The 22,645-nt window shown below is 41.5% G+C and overlaps 1 gene segment (V, D, J or C); it reads right to left on the reverse strand.

Moving 5' to 3' along the window:
- Nucleotides 1-5,049: 5,049 nt before the first annotated feature.
- LOC144686097 (Ig mu chain C region secreted form-like) lies at nt 5,050-22,538 on the reverse strand. The segment is given in 6 exon segments: nt 5,050-7,158; nt 8,535-8,602; nt 11,470-11,790; nt 19,600-19,917; nt 21,512-21,820; nt 22,529-22,538. Coding segments are annotated over 6 exon segments (1,029 nt in total).
- Nucleotides 22,539-22,645: the final 107 nt, after the last annotated feature.

A 22,645-nucleotide genomic window follows, 5' to 3' on the forward strand; every position in this document is an offset into this window, starting at 1 on the left:
CTACTTAAGCAGCATTATAAAAACAGATTATCTGGTTATTGTACCATTATTAAATGTTAGACACAGTCCCAGTCTGTACACTTGTGTCGATGAAAAACTTGGCTGATAAATATTAGTACTGCAAATTAAACATTATATATGTACACTTCTAGTTACAGAAAATGAAGTATAGGATGGGAGGAACAGAAGATATAAACCCATTCATTCATATAAAGATCTAGGTATCAACTAATTACTTAAACTATTTAAAAAGTGCAGGCTAGAGTTTTTGCTTTGGGTGCAATTGGTAATCTGGGTATAAATTATGCTGGTTTTTCAAAGTGAGGTTAAAGTTTAAATTTCCATCCCACTCATTTGCATTATCACAAAGTAAAATCTTCCATGAACCAGTGCAATTGGACATCTTAATAGAATGCAATTTTTTTTACAACTGAAAATGAGATTATCATAAGAAAGTTCATTTTTAATAAATGTCTAGTCCACTACCTGTAATAATTTGACTTCAAGTTATTGATGATGAAGAGTCTCCTTGAACAGGCACAATTAGTGAAACTTTTATCATGCTCTTTTTTCCATCTGGGGCCTTGCAGTGTAACTTTTTTTAAGGACAGTCTTATAGAAACATAGAAAATAGGAGCAGGAGTAGGCCAATCGGCCCTTCAAGCCTGCTCCGCCATTCATTCTGATCATCCAACTCAATAGCCTGCTCCCGCTTTCTCCCCATATCCTTTGATCCCTTTCACCCCAAGAGCTATAGAGCTATAAAGATCACAGAAACTAGATTTACGCTCATTGTAACTTGCTTAAAATTTCTGCAGTGTTTTTTATGCTGGTATCTGATGTGCCAACTAGTGGAAACTCTAGGCTTATCTATGAGTAGGATCCAGCCTGCTGGGACTAATTGAGAGTACATTAATGGTGCTTAGGAGATGGAAGATGTTTTAATCATTAAGCCTTTGTCTAGATGGAGGCATTGAGGGAATATTGAGACCTAATTTGTACAATTAAGTCAAATCCCTTTCTGAGAGCTGGTTGATATTCCAGCCATGCCCGGAAAAAGCTCTTGGTGTGGACGTTGTCATGAACACACCAGGCCAGAAGAATTGATAGAACTGATGAAATCTACATAAGAATAGGAGCAGGAGTAGGCCACATGGCCCTCGAACTTGCTCTGCCATTCAGTAAGATATTGGTTGGACTTCTCCATCAACTCTATTTTCACACTATCTCCCTATCCCTTGATTCCTTTTCTGCCCAAAATTAATTCAATCTCAGCCTTGAATATTGTAATCAACTGAGCATCCATAGCCCTCTGGGAATGAGAATTTCAAAGATTCACAGCCCTTTGAGTGAAGAAATTTCTCCTCATCTCAATCCTAAATGGTCAATCTATGATCCTGAGTCCATGTCCCCTAGTTTTAGTCTCTCCAGCCAGGAGAAACTGTCAGCATCTGCCCTGTCAAGCCCTCTACGCATTTTATATATTTCAATGAGACCACCTCTCATTCATCTAAATTCTGGTAAAATATAGGCCCATTTTACTCAATCTCTCTTCACAGGTCGACCCCCATATCCCAGAAACCAAGCTAGTGAATTTGTTCCACTCCCTCTAAGGCAAATGTATCCTTTGTTAGGTAAGGAGACCAAATTGATCTCATTAAAACCCTGTATAACCCTACCTTACTGTTATACTCCAATCCCCTTGTAATAAAGGCTAACATAACATTTACCTCCTTAATTGCTTACTGTACCTACTTGTTAACTTTGTGGTTCATGTACAAGGACACTTAAATCCCTCTGGATACCAATATTTATTGGTGTCAACTTGTTTACAAAAAATCTGCGCTCTCTTCCTTTCAAGATGGATAACTTCATGCTTCCCTACATTATACTCCACCTGTCAAAGTAAGTTAATATCAATGTATTTATGTATGAAAAGAAAAGAGATTTAAAAAAACAGCCCTGAGAGCCTTACCACCTGAGCTGGACACCCCACAATACTGTTACGATCCCAGCTGATAGTACTGGACAAACCTGATCCCAGCGTGGAACCCGGCTTGATAGATCCTAACTTATTTTTTGTTTAGAAACGTGGAGAGTGGCTACTGAAAGGTCACGGGACTCAGCTGATGAACTTTTAACAAAAGAATAAAATATTTATTAAACAAAAGATGAACAATACTCCACCCACAACTATACCTTTACAGGTATATACAGATTTGTAAGGATAGCACAAGTTACATAAGCTACCTTATAATCTGGAATAAAAACAGAAAATGCTGGAAAATCTCAGGTCAGGCAGCATCTATGGAGAGAGAAAGAGTTAACATTTCGAGTCTATGACTTCAGAGGCAAAGAGAAGTAGAAATGTGATGGATTTTATACTGTTTAAGAGGGGGTGGAGCAGGTGGAACAAGATAAAAGGTCAGATGGGTGACAGCTAAGGAGAGATTGACAAAGATGAAAGCAAAATACTGTGGATGCTGGAAATCTAGAACAAAAGCAAAAATACCTGGAAAAACTCAGCAGGTCTGACAGCATCTGTGGAGAGGAATACAGTTAACGTTTCGAGTCCGAATGACTCTTCATCAGAACTAAGGAAAAATAGAAAAGAGGTGAAATATAAACTGGTTTAAGGGAGGTAGAGCTGGATAGAGGGCCTGTGATAGGTGGAGATTGCCAAAAGATGTCATAGACAAAAGGACAAAGAGGTGTTGACAGTGGTGATATTAGCTAAGAAATGTACTAATGGGGACATTAAGGGTAGAAAGCAGGACGAGCAAGGGACAGATAGCCCTAGTGGGGGTGGGGTGGGGGGGGCGAATCGAAATAGGCTAAAAGGTAGAGATAAAACAATGGATGGAAATACATTTAAAAATAATGGAAATAGGTGGGAAAAGAAAAATATATATAAATTATTGGAAAAAGGGGGATCGGTAAGTGGGTGGGGAAGGAGGAAAGAGCTCATGACCTAAAGTTGTTGAACTCAATATTCAGTCTGAAAGGCTGTAAAGCACCTAGTCGGAAGATGAGGTGCTGTTCCTCCAGTTTGCGTTGAGCTTCACTGGAACATTGCAGCAGGCCAAGGACGGGCATGAGAGCAGGGTGGTGTGTTGAAATGGCAAGCGACAGGGAGGCCTGGGTCATGCTTGCGGACAGACCAAAGGTGTTCCGCAAAGCAGTCACCCAGTCTGCGTTTGGTCTCTCCAATGTAGAGGAAACCGCATTGGGAGCAGCGAATGCAGTAGACAAAGGTGTCATGGACACGACAATGAAGTGTTAATGGTATTGGTAAATAGTAAAGAAGGTGCTGATAGTGGCATAAAGGTAAAAGGTATCAGGAGGTGTTAATAGCAGAACAAGGGTCAGCACTCTGGAAAACAAAACAAAAACAAGTGGCAGATGGCCCTGTGGGGGGAGAGGGGGTTTGGGGAAAATGGATTTTAAAAAATGAACAAATAACATGACATCTTTGTCAATCTCTCCTTAGCTATCACCTATCCCTGACTTATTTTGTTCCACCTGCTCCATCCCCTCTTAAACAGTATAAAATCCATCACATTTCCACTTAAGCTCTGAAGAGTCATATAGACTCAACATTAACTCTTGTTTCACTCTCCACAGATGCTGCCAGACCTGCTGAGCTTTTCCAGCATTTTCTGTTTTTATTTGAGATTTCCAGCATCCTCAGTATTTTGCTTCTATCTTATACTCTAATGTTCAAGGTACACAGCCCATGTAAACCAATAGGTGACCTGTAGTCAGCCGCCACACTCTGAAACCAAGTGACAGATGCCACACCAAACAGATGCTTTGGATCTCTCCTCAACTCCCCCTAGACACTTGTCACACTGTGAGCCGACCAGTAAACTTCGTCTTTTACACATGCGTTTCCAAACTCTCCAAGAACTCACTGGAATCTTCTCCCAAACCGACCCTTTCTCTCAGACACCTTCCATGAGGGTCCACCTCCAGAGTTTTGAACTCTGCTTCTGATGTTTCTCTCCCCTGGAGTAATTTGAAGACAAGTAGGGGAAAGCTTCTGGTGTCCTAACCAATATTTACTTTCAATCAATATCATTAAAATACATTTAGAGCTTACCAACAGCAATTACTATGAGCAAATTGGCTGCTGCATTTCCCTACATTACAACTTTAACTACATTTTTAAAGTACTTAAATGATAGTGAAGCACTTTGGGACATTTGAAAATGTGAAGCATTCTTTCATCTGACAATCAATTCAGCCTTGTAAATGTCCTTTTTCATTCAATCCCCTAATTATTGCATCTCAAGAATATGAAATCTCATAAGTTACCAACGTACATCAAATACATCCTTTTATACACCCTCATTCTTTTCAAAATTTCCTTTCTATGTTCACATAAAAGCCATCGAGTCTCATAAATGCATCATCCTATATCTCTCAAACACACATGCTTGCCCTCCATCCATCTTTGCAAATTGTGAATATCGCCTTTTGGTTGCCTGTTACTAAGTCCATATCTGTCACTAAGTCCATATCTGTTTTTCAGATTCATTCTCTTCCATCAACGGTTTTCTATGTACAACACTTCTATAATCTGCCATTAGTCATTTATCAAATAATGAATCTTGTAATTTGAATCTTTCAAATTTATTCATACCTCACTCACCAAAACAGTCATTCTTCATCATTGAGCTTTGCTAATTTCCATTAGCATAAACATCAGACTGCACTCTTCATTACAATGCCCAGTTCCCCTCTGCATCATGGCTAAGATTAGCAAAATCACTAATCCACATTGTCTGAATTCTTCCCTATTTCAAAGCTGCAGGTTCAAAAATCAGTTTACCATTTCAGACTTAAATCTCCAATCAATGTAAGGTAATAGTGTGTTGGGTATCCATAAGGCTTTCATCTTCACCCTGCTATACACACCATAGGTGGTGACACTGAAGCACATTTGAAGTGTTTACATTCTAATCGAAGTAACATGTAAAACACTAGTTAGAGCCAGGTGTTCTGAGGATAGCTGTGCTCTACATATGCAATTCCAATCTGACTTGCTCACAGCCTTGTGAATTGGTTCATGTTTTTCATTCAATTGTAATGCTTTCAAAATCAAATCCATACCTTTGAGAAATTCCATTTTATTTAAACAATTCAGGTAAAACTATAACAGATGTGTTATCGAAAAGTCATATTTGGTTGACTGCTAGCTACAAAAATGGAACCATAATAGTGATCCCGTGTTTAAATTAAATTAATGTTCAAGCTGAGTACAATAATTATTAAAAAGCTGAGTTGCTAATTTTTAAAATTTAATTGTTAATTTTCTAGTTTGCTGATAAGTTTGGATTTAAGTAATCCTCATATTTTGGCTTTAATTATTAATCTTGTCTAATATGGGTTTAATTACTGTTTTCTTTAATCATAGATCCGCTCTCTAATTTAGGTTTAATGATCTCACCTTGTTTACCTTTCCCATTACATTCCATTGAAACTTTCCTTAAACTCAGAACAGCTGTAGGTGTGTAACTGACCTATGATGGTGTTTATGCTGTACACAAGTGTCCTCACCTTCATCTAACCCCATGAACATAATCTTTACCTTTCTCCCTCATGTGTTTATCACCTTGAATGCATCTATGGTATTTGTCCCAGCTATTCTGTGATAGTGAGTTCTATATTATAACCATTCTCTGGGTAGAGAGGTTTCTCCCGAATTCCTTATTGGACATATTAATAAATATCTTATATTTTTGGTCTCCTCCACAAATGAAAACATCCCTATGCCTACCTTATCAAATCATTTCATAATCTTAAAGACCTCTCGTCATTCACCCAACCTTTATCTAGGGAAGAGAGCCTCAGTCTCTTCGATGATTCCAAATAGGTATAACCTTTCAGTTCTGGGGTAGAATTCTTTTCTATTAGCCATAACTGCAGTTTCTGTTTCCCTGTTGGAAACACTGTCTCAGGCAGAGTGACCAGCACTAAAGAGTTTCACTAACCATTTACTGATGTTAACCATGCATGGGGTGGAATAGGCTGAGGAAATAGAAGGGATGTGCCTGGAGCATGAGAGTTAGTGTTTCCCACTGAAACAGGAGTGGCATTGTTCAGCATCATTGGGATAAGTGCCAAATCTCAATTATAGAAAAGCACTTTTCTTCAAATCAGGGACTTGGAATCAGTAAATAGCCAATGCTCAGTGTATAATCCATCTCCAAAATAGTCACTCAAAGTGAGTTGACAACTGGATAGAGACGAACAACTATCCTCCATCCCTTATACATAACAGCTTCTGTGCAAGCATATATTGAAATGAGACAATTAATCCTAGATCAGTATTCATTATTCCTCATAAAAAAATGCTGTGAACAGAGCAAGCAGTGGGTAATATATTTTATCGCTCAAACACAGACTGCAATGTGCTTAATAGGCACCAGGATCTGACTATTTCCAACAGAGAGAGGCTGTACATCACCAGCTTCTCCCAATCAGTTCTCAGGCCCAGCTCTCAGTTGGAACTAATATTCCATAGCCCCTGATGAATTCTCAAGATTTTCATTTGTCTTATCTGCTAAAATCAAACCCTGGTAATAGGAGCTGTTTTGATTTGCCATTCCTTGTAGTTTTCAGCAATGCACTAACCATCTCTTTGACTGCTTCTGCACAATTATTATTCAGCAATGAAAATCTGAAACAAACAAGGCAAACAACCTCCAGTTCACATTTACAAAGATCTGACCGATTAGAGTCCTGGATGGAGAGAGGACACAAGGAATCCAAACAGAATTAGATAGAATTTACAGCTTAGAAACGGGCTATTCACTGATTGTCTTTTAACATAATGAAAGATTCAAAGGAATCCATGCACAGAGTGGGATAACCCATCAATGTCTGTGTATATACTTCACAGTAAAGTGAGAGGCATAGGTGGATATCTGGAATTAGATCGCCGTTCAGCCATTGAATGACTCGGGGGGGCTAAAAATGGTCTGCTGCACACCTCTGCACCAATGTTTCAAAATGACTGATAAAAACAGGCTGTAAGAAATCAGCAAACATTTCTGCAGCTCCCACTGAATTATACAGTTGAATGCAGTACATTTCCAAAATGTGGTTTCAGGCAAAGTCACCAACCTTTGCTGTTCCCTCAACTGTGTTTCACTGAAAGAAAAGAAAGATATTTAGAAGTAAACCTAGAAAACAATAATAGCAAGATTTTAAAATATCTCCTCACAATGTAAGTCTGAAATAAAAGCAGAAAATGCTGGAAATAGATCAGTATTTGTAAAGAGGAAACACATAGGTTCTGAGATTCTGGGAAGCTAACACCCAAAATGTGAAGCTATCTTCTCTTTTGCCTAATGCATTTTTGCCTAATTGTCTAATTTCCTGTGTTTTCCCAGCTTCCTGTTTTCATCCAACATCGCATTATTTGTTTCATAATGGTTGAAAAGCATAATAATTCCAAATTATATCTAATGCAGCCATTACTATAACAGAACTGAAATTATTTAAAACACTACACCTCATAAAGAAGCGGTCTGAACACACCAGCAAATTTGTATGACACTCCCCAGCTTCCTATTTTAGTGATGATGTTAATTCATCTCAAATAAGTTGTACAACACCTGTGTTTAAAATAAAGGATTGGCATCTATCGATCTGCTAAAGATGATGGGAGTGCAGCTTCAGAATTTTGGACTAGGTCAGATGAGATCATCTGCTGTACCTCTAATGGCTGAAAAAGCTGATTCTGGAAAGACAAAGTCTGCCATGAGCACCACACATGAAATTGTCCCTTGCCAGTGGTGCGGGATGATTTTTGCTGACACCTTGTTGGCAGGGCTGGCATCTACTTTGGAGCTTCTGAAACCACATCATGGTGGTGGCAAATTCTGGCCCACATCTGGTGTTGCCATTTGCATTGATTGTCAGCCAGAGCTTCCCATTTTTCATGATTAATTAAAATAAAGGACAGAGCAATATTATAGGAACTTAGCAGGAGGAGGGGTTGAGGGGGTGGCGTAGACAATGGCAGTGATCCACAAAAAATACTATGATCACACCAGCTAAATGACCCTCCCATCCTCAGGCAGGAGGAAGGTCAGAGAGCAGGCAGCTACGCTCGAACCAGACCACACTGGAATTAACAGAACAGCAGCATTCAAAAGGTTAACAGTTAAGATGAACGGACTTTGTATTTAATAGATTAGAAGCCATTCAAATGGCTTCTACCATCTGTTAGAAATTCATCGCTATTTTTTGGATAAAAGTGTGAATTAACCCATAGTTTGAGTTAATACAACAAAGTGCAAATTTATTGGTTAAAAATTGATCAGGCTATTTTTAATTATCCCTTGAAATCTATATGAAGTGCACCCCACTGACAAGACCACACTAGATCTGCGCAAGACTGAGTGAAATGTAAATCACTATGACTTTAACGATCATGTCCTAAACTTATAAGCGATTTCCCTGAAATGTATGATACAGACACACCTCCCCATGATTCAAAAGTACGGCTTTTGTCCAAGTACCTTGTAATAGATGTTTTCGTAGATGGATTCCTGTCTAGTTTCCAAGCTTAATGTCTCCCTGAAATTTGCTGCGTTAAGAAATTGAAACATAGGCTTTATATTAATATTTTTTCTATGTCATTCAGTGAAGGTTGTTACAATAATTTACAAATGTGTATTGATGTAACTTTCTCTTCACAGTCAGGTTTCAAAACAATGGTTTAATGAAATCATGGAATAGCACAGAACTGAAGGAGGCCACCAATTTCATCCCTTTCCCTCTCCCTGGCAATTCTGAAACTGAATCAGACTGTTTGTAACCTTGATGTCATATTTGACTTTGAGATATTTAACTTGAGCACCCAACCACATATCCTATATATCACTAAAGCCACCGAATTCTACATGCATTACTTTGCCCTTGTGTCAGCTCATCTGTTGCTAAAACCCTCATCCATGCCTTTTTACCTCTAAACCTGATCATTCTATTGTGCTCTTGGCTGGCCTCCCACACTCTACCCTCCGTAAATTTGAGTTAATTCAAAACTCTACTGCCCCTATCCTAACTTGCATCAAGTCCCTTCACCCATCACTTCTGTGCTTGTTGATCTATACTGGCTCCTGGTTAAGCAACACCTTGATTTTAAAATTCTTATCTGTGTTTTCAAACCCCTCCATGGTCCCAACCCTTCTTATCTCTGTAATGCCCTCCAACCCACTGCCCACTGAGATATCTGCGCACTTGTAAACCTGGCCTCTTGATCATCTCCGAATTTAATTGCTCCACCATTGACGGTTGTGCCTTCAGCTGTCTGGGTCCCTCCCTAAACCTCTCTGCCAGTCTACCTCTTCCCTCTATTGAGATACATACGAATTTGGCGCAGGAGGAGGACACTCAGCCCCTCAAACCTGCTCCACCATTCAGTATGATCATGGCTGATCTGATTGTAACCACAACTCCACATTTCCGCCTAACCCCAATAACCTTTCACCCCCATGCTTATCAGGAATCTATCTACCTTTGTCTTAAAAATATTCAAAGACTGCTTCCATTGTCTTTTGAGGAAGAGAGTTCCAAGACACTCAACCCTCCGAGAGAAAAACATTCTCCTCATCTCCGTCTTAAATGGGTGACCCCTTATTTTTAAACAGTGACCCCTAGTTCTAGATTCTCCCACAAGAGGAAACTTCCTCTCCACATCCACCCTGTCAAGACCCCTCAGGATCATAAAGGTTTCAATCAAGTCACTTCTCACTCTTCTAACTCCAGTGGATACAAGCCTAACCTCTCCAGCCTTTCCTCATAAGACAACCCGCCCATTCCTGGTATTCCTTAAAAACTATCTCTTTGACCAAACTTTTGGCCATCTGCCCTGAGCAAATTTTTTTTAGGTGGAGTAGCATTTGTCAATCAAACTGGTTTTGCCTTCATCTTCACAGCTTATAATATCTCTATGTGGCATGGTGTTGTACTTTGTTATTATAATGCCCCATGAAGCACCTTGGGATGTTTTATTATGTTATCAGCACTCTATAAATAAAACTTCTTGTTGAGTCTGCGCCAGCTTTATTGAAGGGCAATCCCATTAGTTCCACTGCTGGGCTATTTCTCCAAATTTTTACGCTTTAAAGTATTTATCCAATTTCCTTTTAAAGTTACTATTGAATATGTATCCACCATCCCATCCAGCAGTGCATTCCAAATCCTCATTACATAAAAAAGTTTATCCTCATGTTGCCAATGATCTTAAATCTGTGCCATCTCCTTATTCAGCAATTGGAAACTGTTTCTCTTTGTTTACTGTCTCAACCCTGCATGATTTTAAACAGCTCTATCAAATCTCCTCTAAGCTTCTTCTGCTGGAAGGAGAACAAGTTGGTGCAACACTTGTGTTAAATAGTGGCAACATTTCAACTATACATACAGAGCAGTAAAACTGGTCTCACCAGTCTCACGGAGGAAGGAAGAAGTCATTTTCTTGTAGATGAGAATAACAGCAGCAGTAATTAAAAGCAAGCCTCCCACAACAGCAACAATCCACAGCGGAGCCATCATTCCCCAGGTTCCAATGGTTTTCACTGCTTTTAATATAAGTAAAGGAAACAATAAATCTATATTGAAACAGGGCAGAGTTATGGTAGGAATTAAATAATTTTCTGATTTAGGAATAAGTGGCAAGGTTTTTAGGTAGAGTAACATCTATCAATCAAACTGGCTTTAATTTGATCTTCCTCTTCCTTCAGATTCAAAGCCCTAAGAGGATGTTGGTGACCATGGACTTCCATTTGATTGGTCCATGATTGTGCTTGGCAAAGTACTGAAGTGGGTTGCAGTTGCCTTCTGCAGTATGGCTGATCAGGAAACTCTCCTGCTCTTACCATCTGCAATTAGGCACATTGGAAGGTTTTAGAGGCTGATAATCAACCTGTTTGGCCACATTATGAACACACCTTCCATGGCCTTCAACTCCTGAAGTGGGACTTGAACCCAGAGCTTCATGCTCAGAAGTAGGGACACTGCCACTGCGCCACAAATTCTCCTAATTTGATCTTCACAATTTAATAATCTCCTTGTATAACCAATGTGTATGAAACTAACAGTCATTCACACTTGATAAGCAGCTGCTTCCTCTCCACAGCTTTGATAGTCCCTTCCCTCAAACCACAGACTTGTGCAGAAAGTACAATTGTTCCCGGGGATATTTCCATGGACCAGGTTACTAATTAACTGTGGACTCTCCTATCCCTTAACAAATCACCCACACACCCCACCCCCTCCAACTACACGCACTGACCCCACTCACTCAACCCACCAACTCAAACACCTCGACATAGTGCAAACCTCCCCACTCACACACAAACACCTCACCCTCCCACTCAGATACCTATATAAATATATATACACACACACACACACACACACTCTCTCTTGCGCACACACTAACATAAACCTTACCCAGATCCTTACTGACCGCTGTCCGTATTGGTTGTCCCAGGGACACATGTTTCACCTCACACCAGTAAATGCTGCTACTCTCCCACTCTGCTGTTGGCACAGTGAGCTGGCTCACAGTCCGGTAGGTGCTGTTACTGCTCAAAGCCACTCCAAACTGTGTCACTCCTGTATCCACTGGGCCATTCTCATCTTTCCATGTTACAGAAATATCTGCAGGGTAAAAGTCTGATACCAAACAACTCATTACAACAGTTTGTCCTGCAGAGACTGGGCCAAATGGGGGAGAGATCAGGCGGATCACAGGCTCCTGAATATTACCATCTACAGCAGAGATAGAAACAGATCATTAGATAAGAGATTAAAAAAATATTTACAGCTTTATCACATGCGTCAGATTAAATGTATTTAAAAAATATGAAGTGAAGGCAGTGATTTTCCTGGTTACATAGCATCAATAATTTTGTAATAAAGCAGAATCAATTAGACATTCAGAACTGTAGACACAAGACATGGTGAACGGTTAACATTGGGGCACACTCTGGTTACAACCTGATTACTCTAACAGCAGGTAAAACACACGATGACCCAGACTTGTGCTATGACAGAGGGACTCTTGTGCATGAGAATAACAGTGTGTGAGGGGATGGAGAGGTTCATGTCGGGGAGTACATTCGTTTCCACATGGATTTTGAATCATGGCCTTTGCCCAAGTTGCAGTTTTCCCTCAGGGGCAGGTCATCATTAACTACACTCACATTTTCCATAAAGGTCCCAAATCAGCATGCAGACACCTTCGCGAACCACAAGTCATTTCAGGCGATCAATGTGCAGGTGGTTTGTGACTACAATAAGGTCTTTCTCCAAGTGTGTACAAGATTCCCTGACAGCTGCCATGATTCCTTCATACTAAGGAATTCGTAACTCCTCAATCTATTTCAGCCATCTCTGCAGATCTGGCGTTGGCTCCCAGAAGACAAGGTCTAGCCCCTAAGAACACGACTAATGACCCCCTTTAGGAACCCCCAGTTAGATGCAAGGCAAAACTTCAATAGCAGCCATGTCGTCACAAGGAGCACTATTGAGTAGGCCATTGGCATTTTAAAGATGAGGTTCCAATGCTTCGATTGGTCAGCAGGAGCTCTCCAATATGCCCCAGCAAGGGTTTCAAGAATAGTTGTTGTATGCTGCATGCTGTACAACATTGCACAGCGGAGGGGCCTCCAGCTAGATAATGATGAGGCCATGAGCAGCCACGGAGGAAGAGGAAGCCCACGTACATTCAGGCCATTCCAGAAGAGATGAGGGTGATGACCCCGCCAATGGTACAGCAGCAGGGAGGCATAGACATGCATCCAGGGCTGATTCCATGAAGGAGGGGTCCTTGTCAATGGGGCCTTGTTCAGAAAATATTTTCATAAGGTCCTCCAAAATAATAACTGCCATCTGACAGGCCCTGGTGACATATCTTCACATAAAGATCCTTGTACCTTGTTACCACAGTCTTTCAAAGGACTGCTCATCCATCATAAGGGAGCGAAGCAACATCAATGAGTTTGATTCAGTCACATTCAAACTGTAGCTACCCTCTCCATCATAAATATGGTCGTCAGCATCTTTTAAACACACAGGGTTATAAGTCCCTTTCATCTTGGCCCCCATGGCTATTGACCATGAATGATGCACCCATTCTGCCAAATCAACCATCATCATGCCATGCCCACAATGCAGATAATGGCACAAATGAAGATGTAAAACCCTATACTCACCAAAACAAGTGTATTTTGCATCATTAATGCAGATATGGCATCTCACGCTTGATTAAATAACTGTGCCGTAATAACTCATTGAAATAACTTTTGCTAAAACCCATTCTGATCCTAGTTAAGAACTAGCTGCCAGATGCATCAGTCCTGGCTTAAATATACCTCTGCAAACTGCACAAACCACATCCTGTGACACCAGAAATGACAACACAACCACTCTAGTGGCGATAACAGATGAGCTATATTAACTGGACAATACGTGGCTTACGAGCTGCACTGCCCACACCAAGGCCAAAGTGTAACACTGCAATGCGGATGAATGTCTTTCACCCAGCACCTCATGCTTCAGATGCACTTGCTGACCAGCATCTGGTCATGGAATCAGACGATTAAGCTTCCCTTAAAGTCATGCTTACGTGGAAACTGAAAGATACAAGGAGCATCTTCGTGCTTGATCCTTTGACCTCTGGAGTCTTATGTGATACAACAGAAAAGGAAGAAGCTCTCATATACCTCACCAATCAGGTCACATCATTGCCCCTGGTGAAGCCATATTGAGATGCAACTCAGCACTCTGGTTACTGGTAAGAAGTGGCCTCACATTTTTATCATTCTTTTTGAGCTCTCTATTGTACATGCATACACTAAGACATATAGAAGTGAAATGAAATATCGTCAACAAGCACTCAAATGTGATATGTACAATATGAATACAGTAACCACAGTGATCCATTAGTGCTCTAGGTGAGAAGGCGCCCTGTGCTTGCACATGCTCCTACGAAGTGCCCTCCCATATTGCCTTGGAGGAGATGGAGGCAGGTTGTACACTTTATCTGCCTACAGGGCAATGAGGAGTGTGGTGGCCTGCCTCACTATGCAGGCACCCATTGGGTACCACCCTCACACTGTGGCCTCTGCATCTCTGCATGGGCAGCAGACAGGGGCTTTGGCAGAGGGACTGGGGCGGTGGAGGAAGATGAGGGTGCTGAGGAGCTCTGGGCACTTTCACCCTCCTCAGTTACCTCAACAGCCCTGGGTTCGCCTTCAGAGGGGTTGATGGGGTTGGCTGTTGGTGCGCAGCAGTCGTCCAATCCAGCAACCACTGGGCCAACAGTGAGACTGTCCTGTTAAGGGTATGCAGCTCCTCACGTATTCCATGGATATCAGCACTCATACTCTGAGCAGACTGATCCATCCTGAGGAAGGCTTGCAGCCTTTCCTGGCCAAGATGTTGCTCTTGCATCCACTCCGAGTGTTTCTGCTCTCCATGAGATTAACCAATCTCTCATGGTCAGAGCTCATGTGGTTGAGTCCCTAGAACAATGTGGAGCTCATGACAGCAATAGACTCTTCCTTTGCAGTCCAAGAGCTCCCATTGCTTCAAGGAACTCTGTCAAATGTCCACAACATCCTGGGGGTTACCATTGACCAGAAGCTGAACTGGACTTGCCATATAAATACTGCGGCTATAAGAGCAGGCCAAAGGCTAGGAATCCGGTAGTGAATAACTCACTTCCTGACCCCCCAAAGCCTGTCCACCATCTACAAGGCACAAGTCAGGAGTGTGATGGAGTACTCCCCACTTGCCTGGATAAGTGCAGCTCCAACAATACTCAAGAAGCTTGACATCATCCAGGACAAAGCAGCCTGCTTGATTGGCACCACATCCACAAACATTCACTCCCTCCACCACAGACACACAGTAGCAGCAGTGTGTACCATCTACAAGATGCACTTCAGGAACTCACCAAGGCTAGACAGCACCTTCCAAACCGACGACCATTACCATCTAGAAGGACATGGGCAGTAGACACATGGGAACACCACCACCACCTGGAAGTTCCCCTCAAAGCCACTCACCATCCTTACTTGGAAATATATCGCCGTTCCTTCACTGTGGCTGGGTCAAAACCCTAGAACTCCCTCCCTAACAGCACTGTGGGTGTACCTACACCACAGGGACTGCGCAGTTCAAAAAGGCAGCTCGCCACCACTTCTCAAGGGTGATTAGAGATGGGCAATAAATGCTGGCCCAGCCAGCCACGCTCATATCACATGTATGAATTTTTAAAAAATCTGCTCTTGACTGGACAAATACTGTGCCCTAAGAGCTGACTCCTGAGGCTCCACATTCCTGCCCACTGGAGCATCATCATGTCTTTCCTCCCTCCTCTGATAGGGACTGTGCACAGATGTCTCTGACTCCAACACCTTCTCCTACACTCTGGTGTGGTGACTTTCACCCTGTGCCACTGGCTCCACACGCTGCTACTTCCTTCTGATCTGCTTGTATCTGTGTTGGCAAAGTGTGGGCTAGTATGATGTGATGCTGCGTCATCTCTTCCTCCTCTTAAGCCCGAGGGATGATACGGCCTCAGAGGGAGGATGAGCAGAGCTGGGCCCTGTGCGAGACACAAAATGAGATATTTAGGTATAGCTCTTCTCATAGTGAAATCACGCTCTGATTCATGCCATTGCCATAACCATGCTTGCGCTGCCCATATGACTCCACCCTGTTCTTCCACTCTTTCTCATGCTAATGTTCCATTGTGCTCAGAGTGACAGCATGACCTCCACCATTACCACCATGTTCCAAGGTAATCTTGACACCTCCTTTATCACCTGGTACTGGAGATTCACCAGCACCAACAACCAGCAGCTCCGGCACCCTGGCAACTTCCAGGGCCATTTACCCCATGGGTCGCATGGCCTCAGGTAGGCTCTCTCACCCCAGCCCGGGCCACCTCTTTCACGTTCTTCACTCTTTTGTTCTGCAACCATAACATGAATTTATGCCATCCTCATATATAATGCATGCAGAGGTGTTCTTCAATGTGCCTGTGCATCATACTGCCCATTCACATCTGTTTTGCACACAGCCAAATGAGCTGAATACAATCCTCAATGCTGAAGCAGAGGAATGTGTATGTGCCAGATCTTGCATTTTATCTGGAGCATGTAGATAAAAGGTTACTGAACCTTTTGTGGCACTGGGTCCGCAATCTCATATGGTCACCTGTGGCACTCACCACTGCCGCAATCGAACCCATGCCTTCTTGGTTGTGGCAGGAGGTTTGCGATGGCCAGGTGGGTACATGAGGTCCCTTCGCCTTTGCAATTCGTCTACCAGGACTTCCAGGTCCTGGTTGGCTCCTCTGTACAACATTCTATGAATTAATAAATGAATTAATGAGAGTGTAAGGCAAGAAGGATCATCAGAATACATTGCTATAATTCACTTTTGTGCGCTTACATGCACTAACCACTCACATCATCTTATCTATGAATACTCTGAATGGGGTGGTTGAGAGAAGGGCTCTGCACATACGCTTGGTGCTGTGTGTGTTGCAGCAGTCGCTTCAAGATAACATGCGGTGCTCAACAACCACAGCCCTGTTGGCTTACTCTGCCTTATTCAGACTGTTATGCCACTACCCTGTACAAATGTGAGGGACCTGGTCAAGGATCCACAGTATGGACACATTCAAAGAGACAAGTGGCAATAGGGCAAGTAGATGGGATAATGAACAAGGCAGTGTTGTTCATTCCTCTACTGAGTTTAGCCATCTTACTAATTTACTGCATCTTATCTGCATTAAGCAGTGGTGGCAAGACAATGCCATCTCCATGGCTGTGTCTTGAGAATTCACTCAGTGGTTTAGTTCAGCGCACTTTTGATTCGGAAGCATCAACAACAATTGTCTCATAGGAAAAGTCCATGATAAGCCACCGTTCTAGGATAATCTAACAGTTGGACAACATTTACAGCTTTGGCACACACCTGACAACTCAATAACGTCTCCTCCAAGGTTCCAGATGTGCTGCATTTATGTAGTAACATTCCGACCGACAGCTCCGAAGGGGCGCTTTTTATATGTGCCGGAGTTGCCAGACCCGCGCCAGGCTTGCCTCCGACCCCTCACCACTTTCTGTGTGGCCCACCCCGACTCCAATTTCAGCCTGCACTCTCCAAACGAAAATCAGACCTGCGGGTGGCTACTTTCCAGGTCGGGTTTGCAGAGCTGGGAATTCTCCCATCTCCGCACACCCAACGCAGGGGGTGAAAATCTGGGCCAATGATTCATTGACGGACACAGTATAACATGACACAAGCTAATACCACAGCCTACGCTGTGCCTAATAAGTGGACTGCAATTATGTAACTCACTGGGAAACAATAGGCAAAGAGTGCAAGGTAGAATGGAGGGAGGTAGGGCTTTTCAATTCATTCTCTTCCTATTAAGTACAATTGACTCTTCCTGATTTCTATAAACCAGTTAGGAAGGTGAACAATCAGGCCTGGCTTCCAGGAAGAGAAACTATAAAACTTTGCTCTTGATCCTACTCCTACCTCCTAGAAGATAAATGAGTAAAAAAATCCAGATCATGGATGTGATAATAAAATCCTCCTTACTTCACAGAATTGTTACAGCACAGAAGGAGGCTATTCAGCCCATCATGACTGCACTGGCTCTCTGAATGAGCAATTCATTTAGTGCCATTCCCCGTCTTCTCCCTGTAGCCCTGCACATTCTTCCTTTTCATATAACAGTCTAATTCCCTTTTGAACTCTTCAATTGAACCTGCCTCCACCACACTCTCAGGCTGTGCGTTCCAGACCTTAACCACTTGTTGCGTGAAATGTTTTCTCTCATATTGTTTTGCTTCTTTTGCTATTTACTTTAAATCTGCGCCCTCTTGTTCTCAATCCTTTCAGAACTGGGAACAGTTTCTCCCTGTCTACTCTGTCCAGACCCCTCATGATTTTGAATACCTCTGTCAAATTTCCTCTCACCCTTCTCTTCTCCAAGGAAAATAGTCCTAACTTCTCCAATTTCTCTTCACAACTGAAATTCCTCATCCCTGGAACCATTCTTGTGAATCTTTTCTGCACTCTCTCCAAAGCCTTCACGTCCTTAAAGTGCAGCACCCAGAACTGTGCGCAAAACTCTAGCTGATGCCAAATTACTGTCTTATGTAAGTTCAACATAGCCTCCTTGCTCTTGTACTCTATGCCCCTATTAATAAAACCTAGGATACTGTATTCTTTATTAACTGCTCTCTCAACTTGCCCTGCCACCTTCAATGACCTATGTACATGTACATACAAGCTCCTCTGCTCCTGCACCCCCTTTAGAGCTGTACCCTTTATTTTATATTGTCTCTGCATGTTCTTCCTACCAAAATGAATCACTTCACATTTCTCTGCATTGAACTTCGTCTGACACATGTCTGCCCATTCCACCAACTTGTCTGTGTCCTTTTGAAGTTCTACACTACCCTCCTCACAGTTCACAATGCTACTTGAAGTCAGTATGTTCATGAATGACATTGCTATGATGCTGTCATCCCATCAATCCAGCGCTTGGTACAGAATACTGACCTCTTGTCAACACTTGACTGACCAATCTCTATCACAACAAATAATCCTCCAAACCCTTCTTAAATTTAACAATTACATCTGCTGGAAATCTATTTCATGGGAACATTATTTCAGTTTGCCAAACTATAGAAGACTAGTTTTTATTTTTATTTTTATTTTTTCATACCTTTTATGACTACCCTGAATGAGTGACCAAATCCACTACTTTCAAGGCAACTGAGTAACTAATTTAAAAAACTTTTTTAACTAACTGTTTTTAATAAAAATGACTCCTCATAAAAGGATTTAAAGCTAAAATATAGTTGATTAGTAATTTGTATCCATATTGTCTCACTGTTTATTTACCTCTACTTCTTCACTAATGTTAGCATGAGAAGAATTATATTATCATTGGGACAAGAAAGGTTGTACTTATTAGCTATTCTCCCTATCATGTTCAGAAATTCAATAGAGATGATCTCAGTCTGCTCAGATATGGGAATGCTTAGGGAGGTCTTATGGCACAGTGGTAGTGTCCCTACCCCTAGACTAGGAGCTTCAAGTTCAAGTCCCACGTCAAGACTTAATGACCATAGAAGGTGCATTGTGGCCAAACAGACTGATTATCAGCCTGTAAATCCTTCCAATACACCTGATGGCAGGTGGTAAGAGCAGGAGAGTTTCCTGGTCAGCCATACAGCAGAAGGCAATGGCAGTACTTTGCCAAGCATAATCATGGATCAATCCAATGGAAGTCTATGGTCACCCTCTTGGAGCATGGTACCTGAAGGAGGATTTCATGCTTGAATGGACTTAAGCCTTTTAGAAAATGAAAGCATTTTGAGTGGAAAAGAAGTGTTCTTTGGTAGGAAAGAGGAACTGAAATCTCTGGAAAAAATTTTGTCACAATATTAAAGTGAGACTGTGCGTAGTTTTAAGACATTAAATATTAATTAGGATATATGGAGTAAATAGTTAAAGACAATCAGACTGCAATGTTCTTACCATTCCTTTTCCTCAAACTGTGTCTCACAGGAAATGACAATGAAACATGTTGAATCTCGCAAGTGTACACAGAGCCAGACTCCCACTCATCTGCAACAACTGTAAACTCACTTCTGGAAGTGTAGCTCCCATTTGTATTTAGAATCGATGGAAGAGTTTGCAAATTGAAAGTTGCCTTCACCTGGTTATTAACCAGCCACTTAAAGAAAATGCTTTCAGGATAAAATCCAACAGCTAGACACACAATTGTTGCTGCCTTCTTCACATCAATCTCTGCAAAGGTTGGTGGCAAAACATAGATGGATGGTGGAATCGGATCTAAATGAATAGAGACGGTTAATGGTCAGAATAGTATTTTACAGAACTCAGATAATGATAAAGGAAGAACTTGCATTTAGATATCACAGCTTCAGAATACCCCAAAGCACTTCAGAACGGCATTTGTTGGCAAATGTGGGATTTAATTTGCACACAGTGAAATCCCACAATTTGCAATGAGAAGAATGTCTCGTAAAATCTTCTTAAGAAAATAAATCTTATTTGTTTGAATGATTTTTCAAATACTAAATATTAGTATAAGTACAAAAACAATATTTTCTAGGCAGCTTCTATGTCATACCAACATAATAACAGTTCCAAGCAAGGGAAGGCCTTGGATCCATCTAGCCTACTAATTAAGTATTTCTATGATGCATTTCTAATGACTCCCATATGTTGACAAGAAACTGTCCCTTTCTTTCTTAAAACCCATGAAGGTTTCTTGTTCCACCACACATGCCAGTAATCTATTCCACATACTTTCATTTTTAAGGAAGAAAGTTCCTCCTGCATTCCCTTTTTTATGTTGTCCTTAATTTGTAAATGTGACCTTGTGCTTTAATTCTGTGCATGACAGAGAAGGTTACTTGGGATCCAATTAATTCAATCCTTTCTAAACATTGTTATAAATTAGTAACAATGCATTGTAAATAGTATAAAAATATACTAATGGCACAATTAAGATTATGTGAGTTAATTGAGCAGCCACAGAGGGGGGAATTCTCTTTAGATGTATTTTCCTCTTTATACAATGTTCTACACAAAGAACCAAAACCATATTTATAGGAACACATTTTTCAGATGCCAGAAACAGTTAAACAATGCTTGGAAATAGCAGTGCTGTGTAGATTGGAATTACAGGTTTGAAACAAAGACCTACTAGAGACCTTTAAAATTTAAAACCTTTTATGGTTTAAATAGAGTAGACACAAAGAAAATGTTTCCACTTTCATGGAGGAGCAAAATTAGAGGCCATAAGTATAAGATAGTCCCTAATAAATCCAAAAGGAAATTCAGATGAACCTTCTTTTCCCACAGAATAATGAGATTGTGGAACTCGCTGAGTAGCTGAGCTACTCGCTGAGTAGCTGAGCTGAGTTGCGTAGGCACATTTAAGGAGAAGTTAGAGAAGCAGATGAGGGAGAAGGGAATAGGGGGTTATACTGATAGATAAGGAGGCTAGAGTGGAGCATAAATGGCATGGACTGATTGGGTTGAATGACTTGTTCCTGCTGTGTATTCTATGTACTTCTGCATATGAAAAACAAACTGAGACAGAGTTTTGTGTCCTCCACAACCACATGCACAGAAAGTGTCGTCAGCTGGAAGAGATATTTGAGGTTGAGCAGCAGTTGCCTTCACCATGGTGCTGAGAGCTATGTGGATAGCATCTTTCTGAGGTGGTCACCCCATAGCTTAAGCAAGTGCAGGCAGAGAGGGACTGGATGACTGCCAGACAGACCAAAGGAGTGCAGGAGTCTCCTGAGAGAGTCTTGCTCTCTAACTGATATTGCGTTCTACATACTTAATTAAAAGGTAGTTGTGAATAATTAATATGTAAGAGATCGCAAATAAATTTGTTTATTTAACTTACCATCAATACTGATCACTTTTCTGATGGGGGAAGACAGGGCTTTGTGTGAAACAACGCAGGTGTAACGAAGCCCACTGATCCACTCAAGTATTGATACTGTCAGTTCACTGATAATGGTGAAACTGTCTTCAGATGCCATCAGTATCCCCGAATTAGAGATCCCCGAAGATAGCTGGGTGCTGCCAATGTACCAAGAAACAGAGACAGTCTCCGGATAGAAATCGCTCACCACGCAAACGAGTTTTCTGTCAGTCTGCTGGGACGCTTTCTCAGGTGATGGATAAAGGAGATAAACTGAAGGTGTGATGGCTGAGTTTAGGAGGCAAAGAACAGTTAAAAACAAAAAGCTAAAAGCAGTTAGCTTAATTTCCTTCTACTGTAACACTAACAACACACGGGCTCATACCATTTCTTTGTGTGTAACTTTACTATATTTTGTCACCGCATTTTCTAACCCCACTTTAGCACCTCTTTAAAATTAAGTCTAATTTTGTGCTTGTTCTATGATCTGAGTCTTTATTTAATTGTCTTAACTTTTGTTTGTACACTTCAGATGTTGGGGCTTTGGGTGGGTATTAATGTCAATATTTGGCCATGGAATTATCGCACAGAAAGAGGCCACTCAAGCCAGGGTGTTCTCCGGAAGGGCTTTACACACAATTCTATTTGCACTAGGTTTATGCCATTGCCTCTATCCCATAATAAGTGACGGGTTGAAAGGACAATCAGCCACAAAAACAGAAAATCTCATTCGGCATTAGATCGTGTAGAATTGATTACTTGTAAACAGTGGATTGCTTCATGAACATTGAAACCTGAGCAATAACTATTCCGTGACTGGGTGGAAAAAAAAACTGTTAATAGTTGTTGGAGTTGATCCGCTTGTCGAAGAGTGATCACATTGTTAAAACGGTGCCGATAACGGAGCGAGATCAGACCCTCCCTCTGGTGACCTGTGTATCATTCCACCTCAGCGATCAGACTCATCCCCTTGGCCATTGGGAGGAAATCGCGAACACACGAACATCGTTAAATTCCCAATTTCGGGCAGTAAATATTTGAGATCGGTCACTATTTCCTACTGGTGAATCTCCACTTACCTGGTTTCACCCTCAGGGTAATTCCACACCCGCA

The sequence above is a fragment of the Cetorhinus maximus genome, chromosome 10 (genome assembly GCF_964194155.1).
Source record: "Cetorhinus maximus chromosome 10, sCetMax3.hap1.1, whole genome shotgun sequence".
Lineage (NCBI taxonomy): Eukaryota > Metazoa > Chordata > Chondrichthyes > Lamniformes > Cetorhinidae > Cetorhinus > Cetorhinus maximus.